This window comes from Thamnophis elegans, chromosome 10 (genome assembly GCF_009769535.1).
Source record: "Thamnophis elegans isolate rThaEle1 chromosome 10, rThaEle1.pri, whole genome shotgun sequence".
Classification (NCBI taxonomy): Eukaryota; Metazoa; Chordata; class Lepidosauria; order Squamata; family Colubridae; genus Thamnophis; species Thamnophis elegans.
Genome location: NC_045550.1, coordinates 49642096 through 49654607, shown reverse-complemented (window position 1 = coordinate 49654607; position 12512 = coordinate 49642096). Strand labels below are relative to the sequence as shown.

The window sequence follows — 12512 nt, the reverse complement described above, 5'->3', positions numbered from 1 at the left end:
ACGGCATGTTCAAAAGGCTTTAGTTTAGGCTTAAATTACATCTTTTAATATCAGACTGAAACTCACTGTCCCATTATTTTTTGTTTATCAGCTTGTATACATATTTGATACTCATTCTTCTCTCTCAATATCTCTACCCACTGTTAGTTTCACTTCATTTCATTGTCTGATAACAAAATAAAAAATTTTAAATGTGGTAAAATACATTGTGAAAAGTATCCAAACCTTTAGCAACTCCCCCAAGTTAACACATCTGAAGAGTATCAATAGATGTAATGATTTAGGAAAGAAAGATATTAAATGTTTTTAAATTTTCTATTTACACAGATGAAGCCAAAATATACAAAAGCACACAGGCTTGGTTTCAATAGATATAGTTCAATGTCCTCCTTTGCTATCTGATTAAAAATTGTAGAAACTGATACGCCAGGTGCAGATGAATAGGAATGAACACATAAGCCGTGTATGCCAGCATGGTAAAAGTAGTTGTAGTAAAAATGTGGATCACTATTTGTTCCCACTTTTCAAAGTCATTGCCACAGGTAATCATCAAATATTGAAAATAAAGCCAGTAGAAATAATTCTTCATTCTCTTCATAGCTGCTGCTGCCATGAATCGTTGCTTCTGGAAAGTTGTCCTATTAGAATCAAGGCAGATAGTAAAAATTGTGAATAGAGGAAATCATAGAAGATTCTGCAGGATTATTCATTTCCACTGAATTCATAAAAACAATTCAACAAAAATATCTTCTGAAGTTTAGCTGAAGAAGATTCACTGAAACATAACTATGCTGATCGTATAACAATTTCATTTGTCAACAATATTTTTTGTTGACAGTACATTTCCTTGCTATCTCTTTGACTTGTATATCACCATTTCCCTTTTGGCTTAGCCATACAGTTGAGAAGACTGCATGGTCTATGAAGAAAGCAAAGGATGAGAATAATTGACCATAATTGACCTTCAGTTTATAAGTTGTTTGTGTATGTTTTATCCTATGAGATAGGTGTTCATGGTTGTAGACTGCACTTTCTGCAATCCATAAATTTTGGGAAACCATTCAACTTTGTTCTAAAGTCTAGTTGAACAGTAGAAAATTGATTGCTATCTTCTCATTGCTGATGGCAACAGAAACATAAGAAGGGGGTAAGGCATCTTCCTTTTCCAATGCTACTTCTGAGATAAGATTCACAAGATAACATGAAGAACATTTAGCAGTAATAACCATCAATTCTATGTATTTAGTAGTTTATAAGCACCTGATTGATGCTTATATACATCCAGTGCTATTTTAAAGGCTCAGTTATCCTTTGCCAACTTAGCATTCTAGAGATGTTAGAATGTCAGCTTTCACAATGTTGGCCATAAAGGCTGGGAAATTTAGGCATTGTATTGCTAGAAATTCCTTAGGAGGTATCAATATATAAGCAAAATAAACATCAATTATAGAAGGCATCAGTGTTAGTTTGTGATGGATTTGTCTTGGCTTAATTTAAGTATTGCTTGCTTTTGCTGCCATTAAGTTTGATTCTTATTGATCTTAAATTCTTATTTCTTCAAAGTAGCTTGCTGGAGAGAGAGAGGAATTTATGTTGAGTGATGGAGTACTCATAAAAAGACAGGTCTGGCACAAGACTGTTTCCTGGGGGTTATGGAAACACAATCTGAAAAACAACTTCTTACCACTCCCTCCTTTTCTCAGCAGTTGGCTACCATTCCTCCTGCATTTAGCTCCCTAATTAATAACATCATTCTGAAAGCCCCTCCAAGTAATGCATTATGAGGTGCCACAGAAATCCCAGTACACAGAGATACCACATAGCTGCTTTATATGTACAGTATATAGTGATGTTGCTCTGGGCAGCAGTTTAACATGACATCATGACATGAGGAAATTACTTCAATTCATAACCCCTTACACATCCCAATCTAAAGTAACTGCTTCATTATACTTAATGTGTATATTTATAATATTAAACTCATAATCACCTGTATCCAGTGATGATTTCCTGGAGATTAGTCATTGTCTCCGGTCCTAGGAAGCAATGGAGAAGCTTAGCTAGTGATATACAAGAACTGATAGTATCATAATTATGCTAAGTATTTTTATTTGTTTCTTTGTTTTAATATAACTACAATAAAATTAACAATACAGTATAAATCAATATTGAACAATAAAGCTATTCAATAATTTAAAGCTTTAATCCAACCCATGCCATAATTTAAATCTTCCAAATATTGCTACTGAAAAGGTCTTTCAAATTTATCAACCTGAAACCTGAAAAAAACAAGTGTTTTAAGAGCCTTTTTAAACATTATAATCTCACTCAATACTATTCAAAGGGGAAATGATTCTGAAGTATAAGAACTATTTGGCAGAAACTTCTAAAACATGAGATGTTTTGAGACAAGGGAAAACTAATTCCCATTTTACAACATCAGAGTACATAGGAACACAAAGTGTAACCATTTTTTAAAAAAAAATACCCCATGTATAAATTACCCCCAAAAGTCAGCTCCAGCAGTCTGAACTAGTAATGTTCCTAAAGAGTACCAGCCAAAATACAGGTTCTTTAGTCTTTTTGAAAGAATTAGTCTTTCAAAAGTACTCAGCTATTCCTAGCTTCTGCTATTCTTTTTTTCCATTCAGAAAAGTCAGCAATTTTCCACTAATAGGCAGACTATGGCCCAATGGCCCATTTCTTTGTCAACAAGAATGGACCCCAAAATTTATGTTGCTAAGCAAGACAGTTGTTAAGTGAGTTTTGCCCCATTTTATGACCCTTTTCCACATTTTTTAAATGAATCACAAGTTAGTAACATGATTGTTAAGTGAATCTGGCCTCCCCATTGACTTTGCTTGTCAGAAGGTTGCAAAACATGATCAAATGACTCCAGGGCACTACCACGGTCATAAATATGAATCAGTTTTCAGGTGTCTGAATTTTGATCACATGACCATGGTGATGCTGCAACAGTCATAAGTGTGAAAAATGGCCGTAAGTCACTTTTTTCAGTGTTGTAACTTTGAACGGTCACTAAGCCTACTGTTCTAAGTCAAGAACTACCTGTCATCTAAATGAATATTTTATATATACAACATTACAGTCACAAGTAAAACTACAGACTATCAGCCTGACCTCAATACCAGGGAAGATTCTGGAAATGATGAGCAACAAATCAATAAACACCTAGAAGCAAACAAAGAAATAACCAAAAGCCAACATGGGTTTGTCAAAAATAGATCATGCCAGTCTAATTTTAGTGCATTCTTTGACAAAGTGACAAAATTAGTGGACCAGAGGAATGCTGCCGATATAATTTACTTGGAATTCAGTAAGTCATTTGATAAAGTAGATGATAACCTATTACTAGATCAAATAGAAAAATGTGGGTTAGACAGCATCACCACCAGATGGATTGGTAACTGGCTGACCAACGGCACTCAATGCGTAGTCCTCAATGAAACTGCATCTATGCAGTGGAGTACCAGTACTATTCAACATCTTCATCAATGATTTAGACAAGGGGATAAATGGGGAACTCATCAAATTTGCAGATGACACCAAGCTGACAGGAAAAACCAACACTCCAGAAGATAGGCTTAAGTTACAGAAGGATCTTGACAAAAAGAAGGATCTCTAACAAAATGAAGTTCAATGGTGAAAAAAGTAAGGTTCTACATTTAGGCAAGAAAAATGAAATGCACAGGTACAGCATATGTGACAGCTTGCTGAATAGTAGTAACTGTGAGAGGGATCTTGGTGTCCTAGTGGACAACCATTTAAATATGAGCCAGCAGTGTGCAGCAGCTGCCAAAAAAGCCAACACAGTTGCATAAATAGAGGGATAGAATCAAGATCACATAAAGTGTTAATACCACTTTATAATGCCTTGGTAAGGCCACCCTTGGAATACTGCATTCAGTTTTGGTCGCCACAATGTAAAAAAGATGTGGAGACTAGAAAAAGTGCAGGTCAGAGCAACAAAGATGGTTAGGGGACTGGAGGCTAAAACACATGAAGAACAGTTGCAGGAACTGGGTATGCCTAGTTTAATGAAAAGAAGGACCAGGGGGGACATAATGGCAGTGTTTCAATATCTCAGGGACTGCCACAAAGAAAAGGGAGTCAAACTATTCTCCAAAGCACCTCAGGGTAGAACAGGAAGCAATGGTTGGGAACCAATCAAGGAGAGAAGCAACTTAAAACTGAGGAGAAATTTCCTGACAGTTAGAACAATTAATCAGTGGAACAACAATTAACAATTAATCAGTGGAACAACAATTCACAACTCCAGAAGTTGTGAATGCTCCAACACTGGAAGTTTTTAAGAAAATGTTGGATAACCATTTGATTGAAGTGGTGTAGGCTTTTCTGCGTAGGCAGGGGGTTGGACTAGAAGACCTCCTAGGTCACTTCCAACTCTGTTATTCTATATTTAATAGTTTGTGGTGAGTTTTCTTTCTTAATAGTTCTTTACTGATTATTACCCCAAACATAAATTTGAGGTTGCATGTACCTCCTACCTATGAAATTCATTATCTCAGTTATGGTAATTGCTCAAATAGAACAGACACTCTATACTCATTTATGTAACATTTAGCCAGATATATGCCATGAAAGAGGAATATAACTGCCCTGGTTCTTTGAAATATTCTTCTTTTCTGGACTTCTTGATTTTTTAAAATATTTGTTTTAACCTATAGATAATTTTTAACCAGTCCACATATTGACATTTATTGCTTTTACAATATCTGTCTTAGATATTGCTTTTACAAAACTCTTATTTTTGGAAAATGAGCTGCATATCCATTAAATTACAAAACATGCAAATGAAAGTAGTTCCGCCAAGATTTAAGTAAAAATTTTGCACATTTGTTGATATGTTTTTTCATGTCAGATAGATCTATACAGAAAAAACTTTTGCATAGGTCTATCTAATACTAATACTAATAATAGGGACGCGGTGGTTCAGTGGCTAAGACGCTGAGCTTGTCAATCAGAAGGTCAGCAGTTTAGCTGTTCGAATCCTAGCACCACGTAACAGAGTGAGCTCCTGTTACTTGTCCCAGCTTCTGCCAACCTAGCAGTTCAAAAGCACTTCAAAAACTGCTATAGGGACCACTTTGATGGAAAGGTAACAGCGCTCCGTGCACCTTCGACATTTAGTCATGTCGACCACATGACCACGGAGATGTCTTCGGACAGTGCTGGCTCTTCGGCTTAGAAACAACTAGCACGTATGTGTGGGGGAACCTTTGCCTATCTAATACTAGAGATAATGAAAATCCTATCCTGTGAAACTTCAATCTCTTGCTAAACTGAACTACATCATTTCACAATGTTGACATGTTTAAATGTAAGAAATGTTTGCCTAATCCTGAAATTACACCAGATTATAGCATTGAATGCTGCAATTTTGAAACAAAGTTTTCCTTCTAAAAAAATAACTAAAGAATAAGTGCAAGGTATACTTGTATTATTTATTCCCACTGAAAAGCATTAAGCAGCTATTCTTTTAAAGAATTGAATAGCTTATTTTTGTTTCCATTATCTGGATGATACAGTTTTGTTAATGCAGCCAAATAAAAATTGGAAATGATTGTTTAAATTTAAATTGAACAGACATTAGTGGTCCTAATTTTCTTAAATTATACAGTGGTCATGCCTCTCAATAGTGAGATGGCCAGTATATAAATTTAATCAATAAATAAATGTATGGACTCTCCAACAATTTTATATAATGTAGAAAAAAGATGAAGTTTTGTGCTAAAAAGTGTAACAGAACATTTTTCTTTGCAGAAAATATTTTAAGATTCACTCTATTTACAGTTTGCATGTCTATTTTGTCCCATTTCCATAACAAAGCTTGTCTGATTATTTTTAACATTCTTTCAATCAAATTTGGCAAATGTTACTTGTAACCAAGTTCATTGGTTTTTTAAAATTGTTCCTTTAAATCTCCTTTCCAAAATGAGTCTCTAAAAAAAAAAACTATAGTTATCCATTATACATACAATTGCAAAGAATTGACTATCCCTACTCCATTACCTGGAAATATATTCTTCCAAAATGATGCCCACAGAATATATTACCAAAGAGAATTTCCTGCACTGCATCATTTCTGTCTCCTGGAGCACTTATCAAGTTTGAATAGTCTGAAAAAAGCACTCTCTCTGCCTTGAATAAAATATGGCTCCTCTATTTTAAATGTATTCTTTTCCAAATTGTATAGAATTTCCAGAGTCTATATTTTGTATAGATCATTTTCTCTGTTGTTATTATTATTAAATATGGAGAAAGAAAGATAAAGTAATGAAAGTAACCACACACTCAGCATCCCAAAATTTTAAGCAAATCTTGAATTCTCAAGGAGGTTGATGCTCTAATGCCTGCACTATCTCTGTAAAAATACTCCCCTCCCAAAATTCAAGCAGTGATTAGAGGACAGAACTTTGAATTGTATTAGAGAACTCAGGCTAAGCTGTAATTGAAACTGAAGTGAGAGGGGAGCAGGATGCACGGAAACTTAGAAAAGTCTCTGTTTGCTTATACTGATAAGAGACTGACACAGACCTCTCCATTCAATTGCTAATATGCTTTACTTCTTTACAAACCATCCATTTTTAATAATGTAAGATGGGGTGGGGATGAAATTGTGATATCACATAAATTACATCTGCTTTGCCAAGAGACTAACAAAAAGAAGCATTTTTTCTTTAAAAGAAAAATTAAAGAGGAAGAAACAAGTGCTCCAGAACATGCACTATTTTTCTTATACAAACAACAAGGGAGAAAACTTTCCAATGCTCATTTTGTGAAGTTGTGTTTTTTTTTAAAAAAAAACATTATAGTAATAATATTTTAAGGGCACTCACCTTATTATGAATCCAGACAAGAGATTCCGCCTGGTGTCTGTTGCTGCAAGACAACCCAATGAAAACCAAGGAATGATACTCATTAACACTTTTTCAAGAGTATGATGCTTAAAACTGCTCTACACACCTAGCTGCCCGCCCACTTCAAGTTTGGTTAAATCCAGATTACATCTTTGCATAAGGAACCTCAACAAAGTATTTACTGATCTGGATCATCTTTAAGTATATTTATGGTTTCACAAGCTGTAGTCCTTCAAGTCCCTACTTGGAAAAAAATCTTTCAACTAAAATGAAATTGACTCAGGATGTAGTAGGCGTACATACTTTCAGAGTATTTTTTTAAAGCACAGTGTAACCCTTAAACCCACTGAAATAATAAATCGCCTTTATTTTAATCTAGACCATCATGACAATTATGCTGGAGTATAAGTTGAGCATAAAAATATAAAGTTATATTCATATAATAAAATAAAGTAAAAATATATTTAAGATAAAATTGCAGAGAATTCAAATTACAGAATCCTGTAAAGCTACAAATAAATATTACAATGAATAATCCAAATGCTATAAAGACAAAAAACTATAACAGGACTAAGTAGTACTAGAATCTCTAAAATCCTACAAGAATGTAAGGCTACGATAAATTATATTACATCTAATATTGGCTGAAGCCCTGCTAAATTTTGTTGGAATTAAGAACATTGTGTTCCAGCCGATTATAACAAAACATAGTTAAATAAAACAGAATTTTGTATGTATATTTAAAAGAGGGAGGAGAAAGGGGATGGAGGAGAGGAGAAAGAAAGAAAAGAAAATCTATTGAATAAGAGAAGTCTAGTTAAGACTCAACATTACCTTACGTGGAGAGGTTGTTCATGTTTAATCATCTCTCTGACCCATAAAATTGTCTGAAATCCCTGCCACCTGATTAGCTAGCAAGAAGTTAATATAATCAACCCCTGAACTACAGTATATAGAACTACATTAAAACATATGTTTTACGTTGAAGGCATGAGTCATTTCAACCTAAAGGCCACACAGTTAAGAAGACTTCCATTTAATTATTGCAATGTTGACCTACATATAATTCCAAGCTTGATGACTTCCTACTAAAGTTTTGAGTCCCAAACGTCATATTATCATTACAAAAATAAAAAGAGTCTTTAGTTTCACATAAATACATGGTTATAAATAAACTTGTTTTGCTTCATTTATGTTACCTAAATAGAAAAGGCTAAGGACCAGGATTAGTAAGGAGCAATATAATAAATACTTCATCACTTTTTTAAAATAATTCCGTTCCTAATTATGGATGGGAGAGGGAATCAAATCCCCTTGGTTTAACAAAACAATCTCCTCTTTCAGCAATATGTATTGATGTTTAAGTAGTGCATGAAAAACTTATTGTGAGTTGCACAATAATATTACTGTGCTCTTACTAAGTGGAAAATCTCCTGTAGGAGGAACTTGAAAATCGACAAGAGCAAAAAGTAGTTACAAATTTGCCTGTCTTTATAATAACAAACAAAGTAAATATGAAAATATCTAATAAAGCTAATTACATATTAGATATGAAGTTTGGTGTAGTCATTAAGGCATAAGGCTGGAAGACTGTGAGTTCTAGTCCCACCATGGACACAAAGCCAGCTGGGTGACCATGGGCCAGTCACTTTCTACCAGTCCAAAGAAGGAAACAATGACAAACAATTTCTGAAAAATCCTTGCTGAAAAAACTGCAGGGATGTATCCAAGCAGTTCCTAAGAGTCATACATGATTGAAAAGGCAGGGGAGGAGTATGTTAAAATAGTTTAAAATGATGGAAAAATCTTGGGTTGGTGTTCTATATCAGAGCCTAAGGACTCAAAGTCCCCATCTTCTAATAACCATTCAACATAAAAGTATCTACACTATATATTATTGTTTTATCTCAATAATTAAATAAAGAGAACATGTTATTTCACCTCATAACTTTCTTTGGGAATTAATCAGAAGCAAGCATGGATCTGATGAGTTCCTTCAGAAGTGGATTAAGAGACTACCAGGAAATCCCACTGTAGAATTTATCTGTGGGATTTCCTCGTAGTCTCTTAATTCATTCACATTCAGGAAAAAGACAATAGCAAACCAATTTTATATTATTGTCAAGAATATAGTCGCTAAATGTTGAGCTCAGCTCCTGGAATCTTGACTTTTAGCATATTTTGGACAAGATGAATGAATCATAAAAGGTTAACTATGTTGAGACTATTTAACTCAATGAATAGTACTCTGTATCAAGAATTACAACATGAATTTTAAGCATAGATGTCAAACATGCTGAAATTTTCCAACATACCATCAAAGGAGATCCTGAGAAGACTCTGTGGATACTACCTCTCCATTCCCTTTCCCATTTTTCAAGAGAGAGATATGGAAAATTGGATGGAATTTGTGGCAGCAAATGTTAACAAAGTTAGGAAAAATCTGGTAGATCTTAACATGTCAGTTACGGCATCATTTGCTCTTACAATCATAGGAATGATCTGTATTTTCTTCTGTGAAATAATGCTACAAGAGCCATTAATAGCCAGTATAGATCTATGAGCCAGTTTGGTTTCCTGATTAAGGCACCAGATTAGAAAACAGGAGGCAGTACATTCTAGGAAGGACTATTAGCAATAGCAATAGCACTTAGACTACAAATCACACTTTATAGTGCTTTATAGCCCTCTCTAAGCAGTTTACAGAGTCAGCATATTGCCCCCAACAATCTGGGTCCTCATTTTACCCACCTTGGAAGGATGGAAGGCCGAGTCAATCTTGAGCCTGATGAGATTTAAACTGCCAAATTGCAGGCAGCTGTCAGCCAGCAGAAATACCCTGCAGTACTGCATTCTAACCACTGCACCATCACAATTGTATTAGATACATTCATCATCTTGAGTTATTTTTCAAAATAATAAAGACAGGATAAAAATAATTTTAGTTCATGTTTCTTTGTTGGGAAAAGGCTCTTTTACAAATTTCTGTTCTGTTTGTGCAGGAACCTTTTCGTTGCCTTCTGTCATATTCATCTTTCTCAAAGTAATTGACTGAGTTGATATCCTGCCTGCCTGCCTGCCCTTTCAACATTACAAATTTCAAATCATAAGACAAAAATAAATTTAAAAAAAATATTAAAATTGGAAGTAAATTTAAATTAAATAGCTTTAAAATAAATTCAGTTAAGAGTTAAAAGATTGATGAGAGAAATGTAGATAGCATAAGGAATCATTCCACTCTGGGAAAATCCAGTATTAAGGCAACCAACATCAGAAAGGCATCTCCCAAACTGGCATGAAGATAAAATCTGGGAGGAGGGAAATGTGCTCAGATTTGCAAGGTTCTATTATTATAGCTATTCCAATGAAATATTTATTTATTGTTTGTTTGTTTGTTTACACATATATGGCATTGGTTTCCTAATCTAGTACACCCTATAGAGCTAACTAGAGATTATTTTTTTGCCCTCTTCCTTGAGTAAAATAAGAGATTATTTTTTTGCCCTCTTCCTTGAATGAAATAAAATATACAGTGGTGAAGTGCAGGGTTCAGGAAGGTAATTTCCAAGAGGACTTCTGCTGCTGATTTAAGAAGTCAAATATGATCATGTTTTTTCTTTAGAAAGTCTTTATACCTGTAATGACCTAAGTCAGTGGTCCTCAACCTGTGGTCCACGCACTGCTAAGGGGCCACAATGTCACAGGTGGTCTGCGAAAGCTTGAAGAAATGTTATGATTTAAATCTTGAATTAAGACTTGGTGGTCCATGGCCAAGATCCATGGCCATAAAAGGTATTTAAAGGAGGTCTGTGTGAAGAAAAAGTGGAGAACCACTGTGCTAAGTCACTTACAGCTTTAACAGTCATGCCCTGTGCTACATATGCTAAGTAAGTAGTTGGCTGTGGTGGAATCTGACATTGAGCTGTGGGGAGATCAGCCTTAAATTGCTTATAGGGAGGAAGCAGCTCCTTTAAAGATCCTCCTTTATACTTCCCCGTATTTAGTGAGTGCTGTAGTCTGGTGAGATTCCTGTCTCTAAGCAAGCAACAATAAAGATACCACTCTGATCAGCTCATCCTGCCTTATCTGGTTCCTGGTGCCTGACATTGACAGACATTTAGATCTTTCATATATGTGTCATGCAAAAACTGGGCCTCACAATGGCTAATCTCGCTTTCCTCACATTTTTCAAGGGGCAGCCTCTTGTAAAGTCCATTGCAACAGTCAAGACAGGATATGAATAACTATTGCTTTGAATAAGTACCTCAGGAAAGGTTGCAGATGACTTTTTAGTCATTGTTTCCTCATCATAACTTGAGTTGAAACTTGAACTGAAATTTGCAGGTCCAAAGATAGCTGGGGATTTCAATGCGATCCTAAATTATGAACTGATCTTTCTAGACAGGATGTAAGCCTATACAGAACATTATCTAGCTTTCACCTTAAGTACCGCACTTGGTTTGCATTTATCAACTTGTTCAAGGGTGCTATATACTAGATTTTATATGATGAGGAACAGCAGAGCTGGAGGTCATAATTTCTGAATAACACCCCAGAGGGTTTGTGTAAATGTAGCTTCCTTTGTCTAGAATCCACCTGTTAGCCATGAGCCAGACCATTGGAAGCAAATAAACAAATGACTCAGAAAAAAGTTGCAGATGGAAATATCTAAATGGTTACAGCAGAATCAAATGGGTCATACTTATTGCTTTCATGGCATAGATTCCAACCAAAATCTATGGGAATTAAAACAAGGCTATTTCATGTAGTGGTTACCATCCGTGGCACGACATAACTGCGAACGTCAAAAGCGCGCCGAGAAAACCGCGGTGCTAAAACTGCGATGTCAAAAGCGTGCTGACAACAGCGCGCCGACAACAGCGCGCCGACAGAAGCACGATTTAAGTTAAGGTAAGGTTTAGGGTTAGATTTAGGGTTAGGTTTAGGGTTAGGGTTAGGGTTAGGTTTAGGGTTATGTTACAGCGCGCTTTTGTCGGCGCACTGTTGTTGGTGCACTTCAGCGCTCATTCGTCTCCGCGGTTTTGACGGCGCGGTTTTGTCACCGCGGTTTAGTCACACGTGCTTTTGTCGTACGCGCATTTGTGGTGGAACCGTTACCATCACCATCAGACATCTTGCCTAAGCAAAAAAACAAACAAACAAACAAACAAACAAAATAAAAACCCCAAAACAAAACAAAAAAAACCACAAACAAGCAAGCTAACAAACAAACAAAAGATGTGCAATTGCACCTAGACAACGAGCAGGAACTGGTTGGACCACAAAATAGACTAAGTAATAGAACATACAGAAGCTAAAGTGCTCTGGGATTTTAGAATTTAACAGACAAGCACCTGCCACATAATCCCCTGGATTTTAACAATTGCTAATAAGACAAAAAAAAGTCTAGAGAGTGGATGTTGCAGTAGCTGGAGAAGCAGAACAGAAAAGATGAATCTGAAAATGTAAGTAGAACGACTGTGGCAAAAGAAAGCAAGGATAATACAACTTGTAATAGGTGCCTTGGGTGCAAACTTAAAACATTTGGAGCACTACTTGAACATCCTCAAGCAATGACAAAATCACCATCAGTCAACTGCAAAAGACAAC

The 12512-nt window shown here is 35.5% G+C and overlaps 1 protein-coding gene across 1 annotated transcript; it reads right to left on the bottom strand.

The window, feature by feature from the left end:
* Positions 1 to 394: 394 nt before the first annotated feature.
* LOC116513709 (serine palmitoyltransferase small subunit B-like) lies at positions 395 to 2025 on the bottom strand. Its single transcript, XM_032224891.1, has 2 exons — positions 1991 to 2025; positions 395 to 638 (listed from the first exon to the last, which is right to left on the bottom strand). Exons 1-2 carry the CDS (start codon positions 2023 to 2025, stop codon positions 395 to 397), a joined length of 279 nt encoding a protein of 92 aa, XP_032080782.1.
* Between the last annotated feature and the right edge of the window lie 10487 nt (positions 2026 to 12512).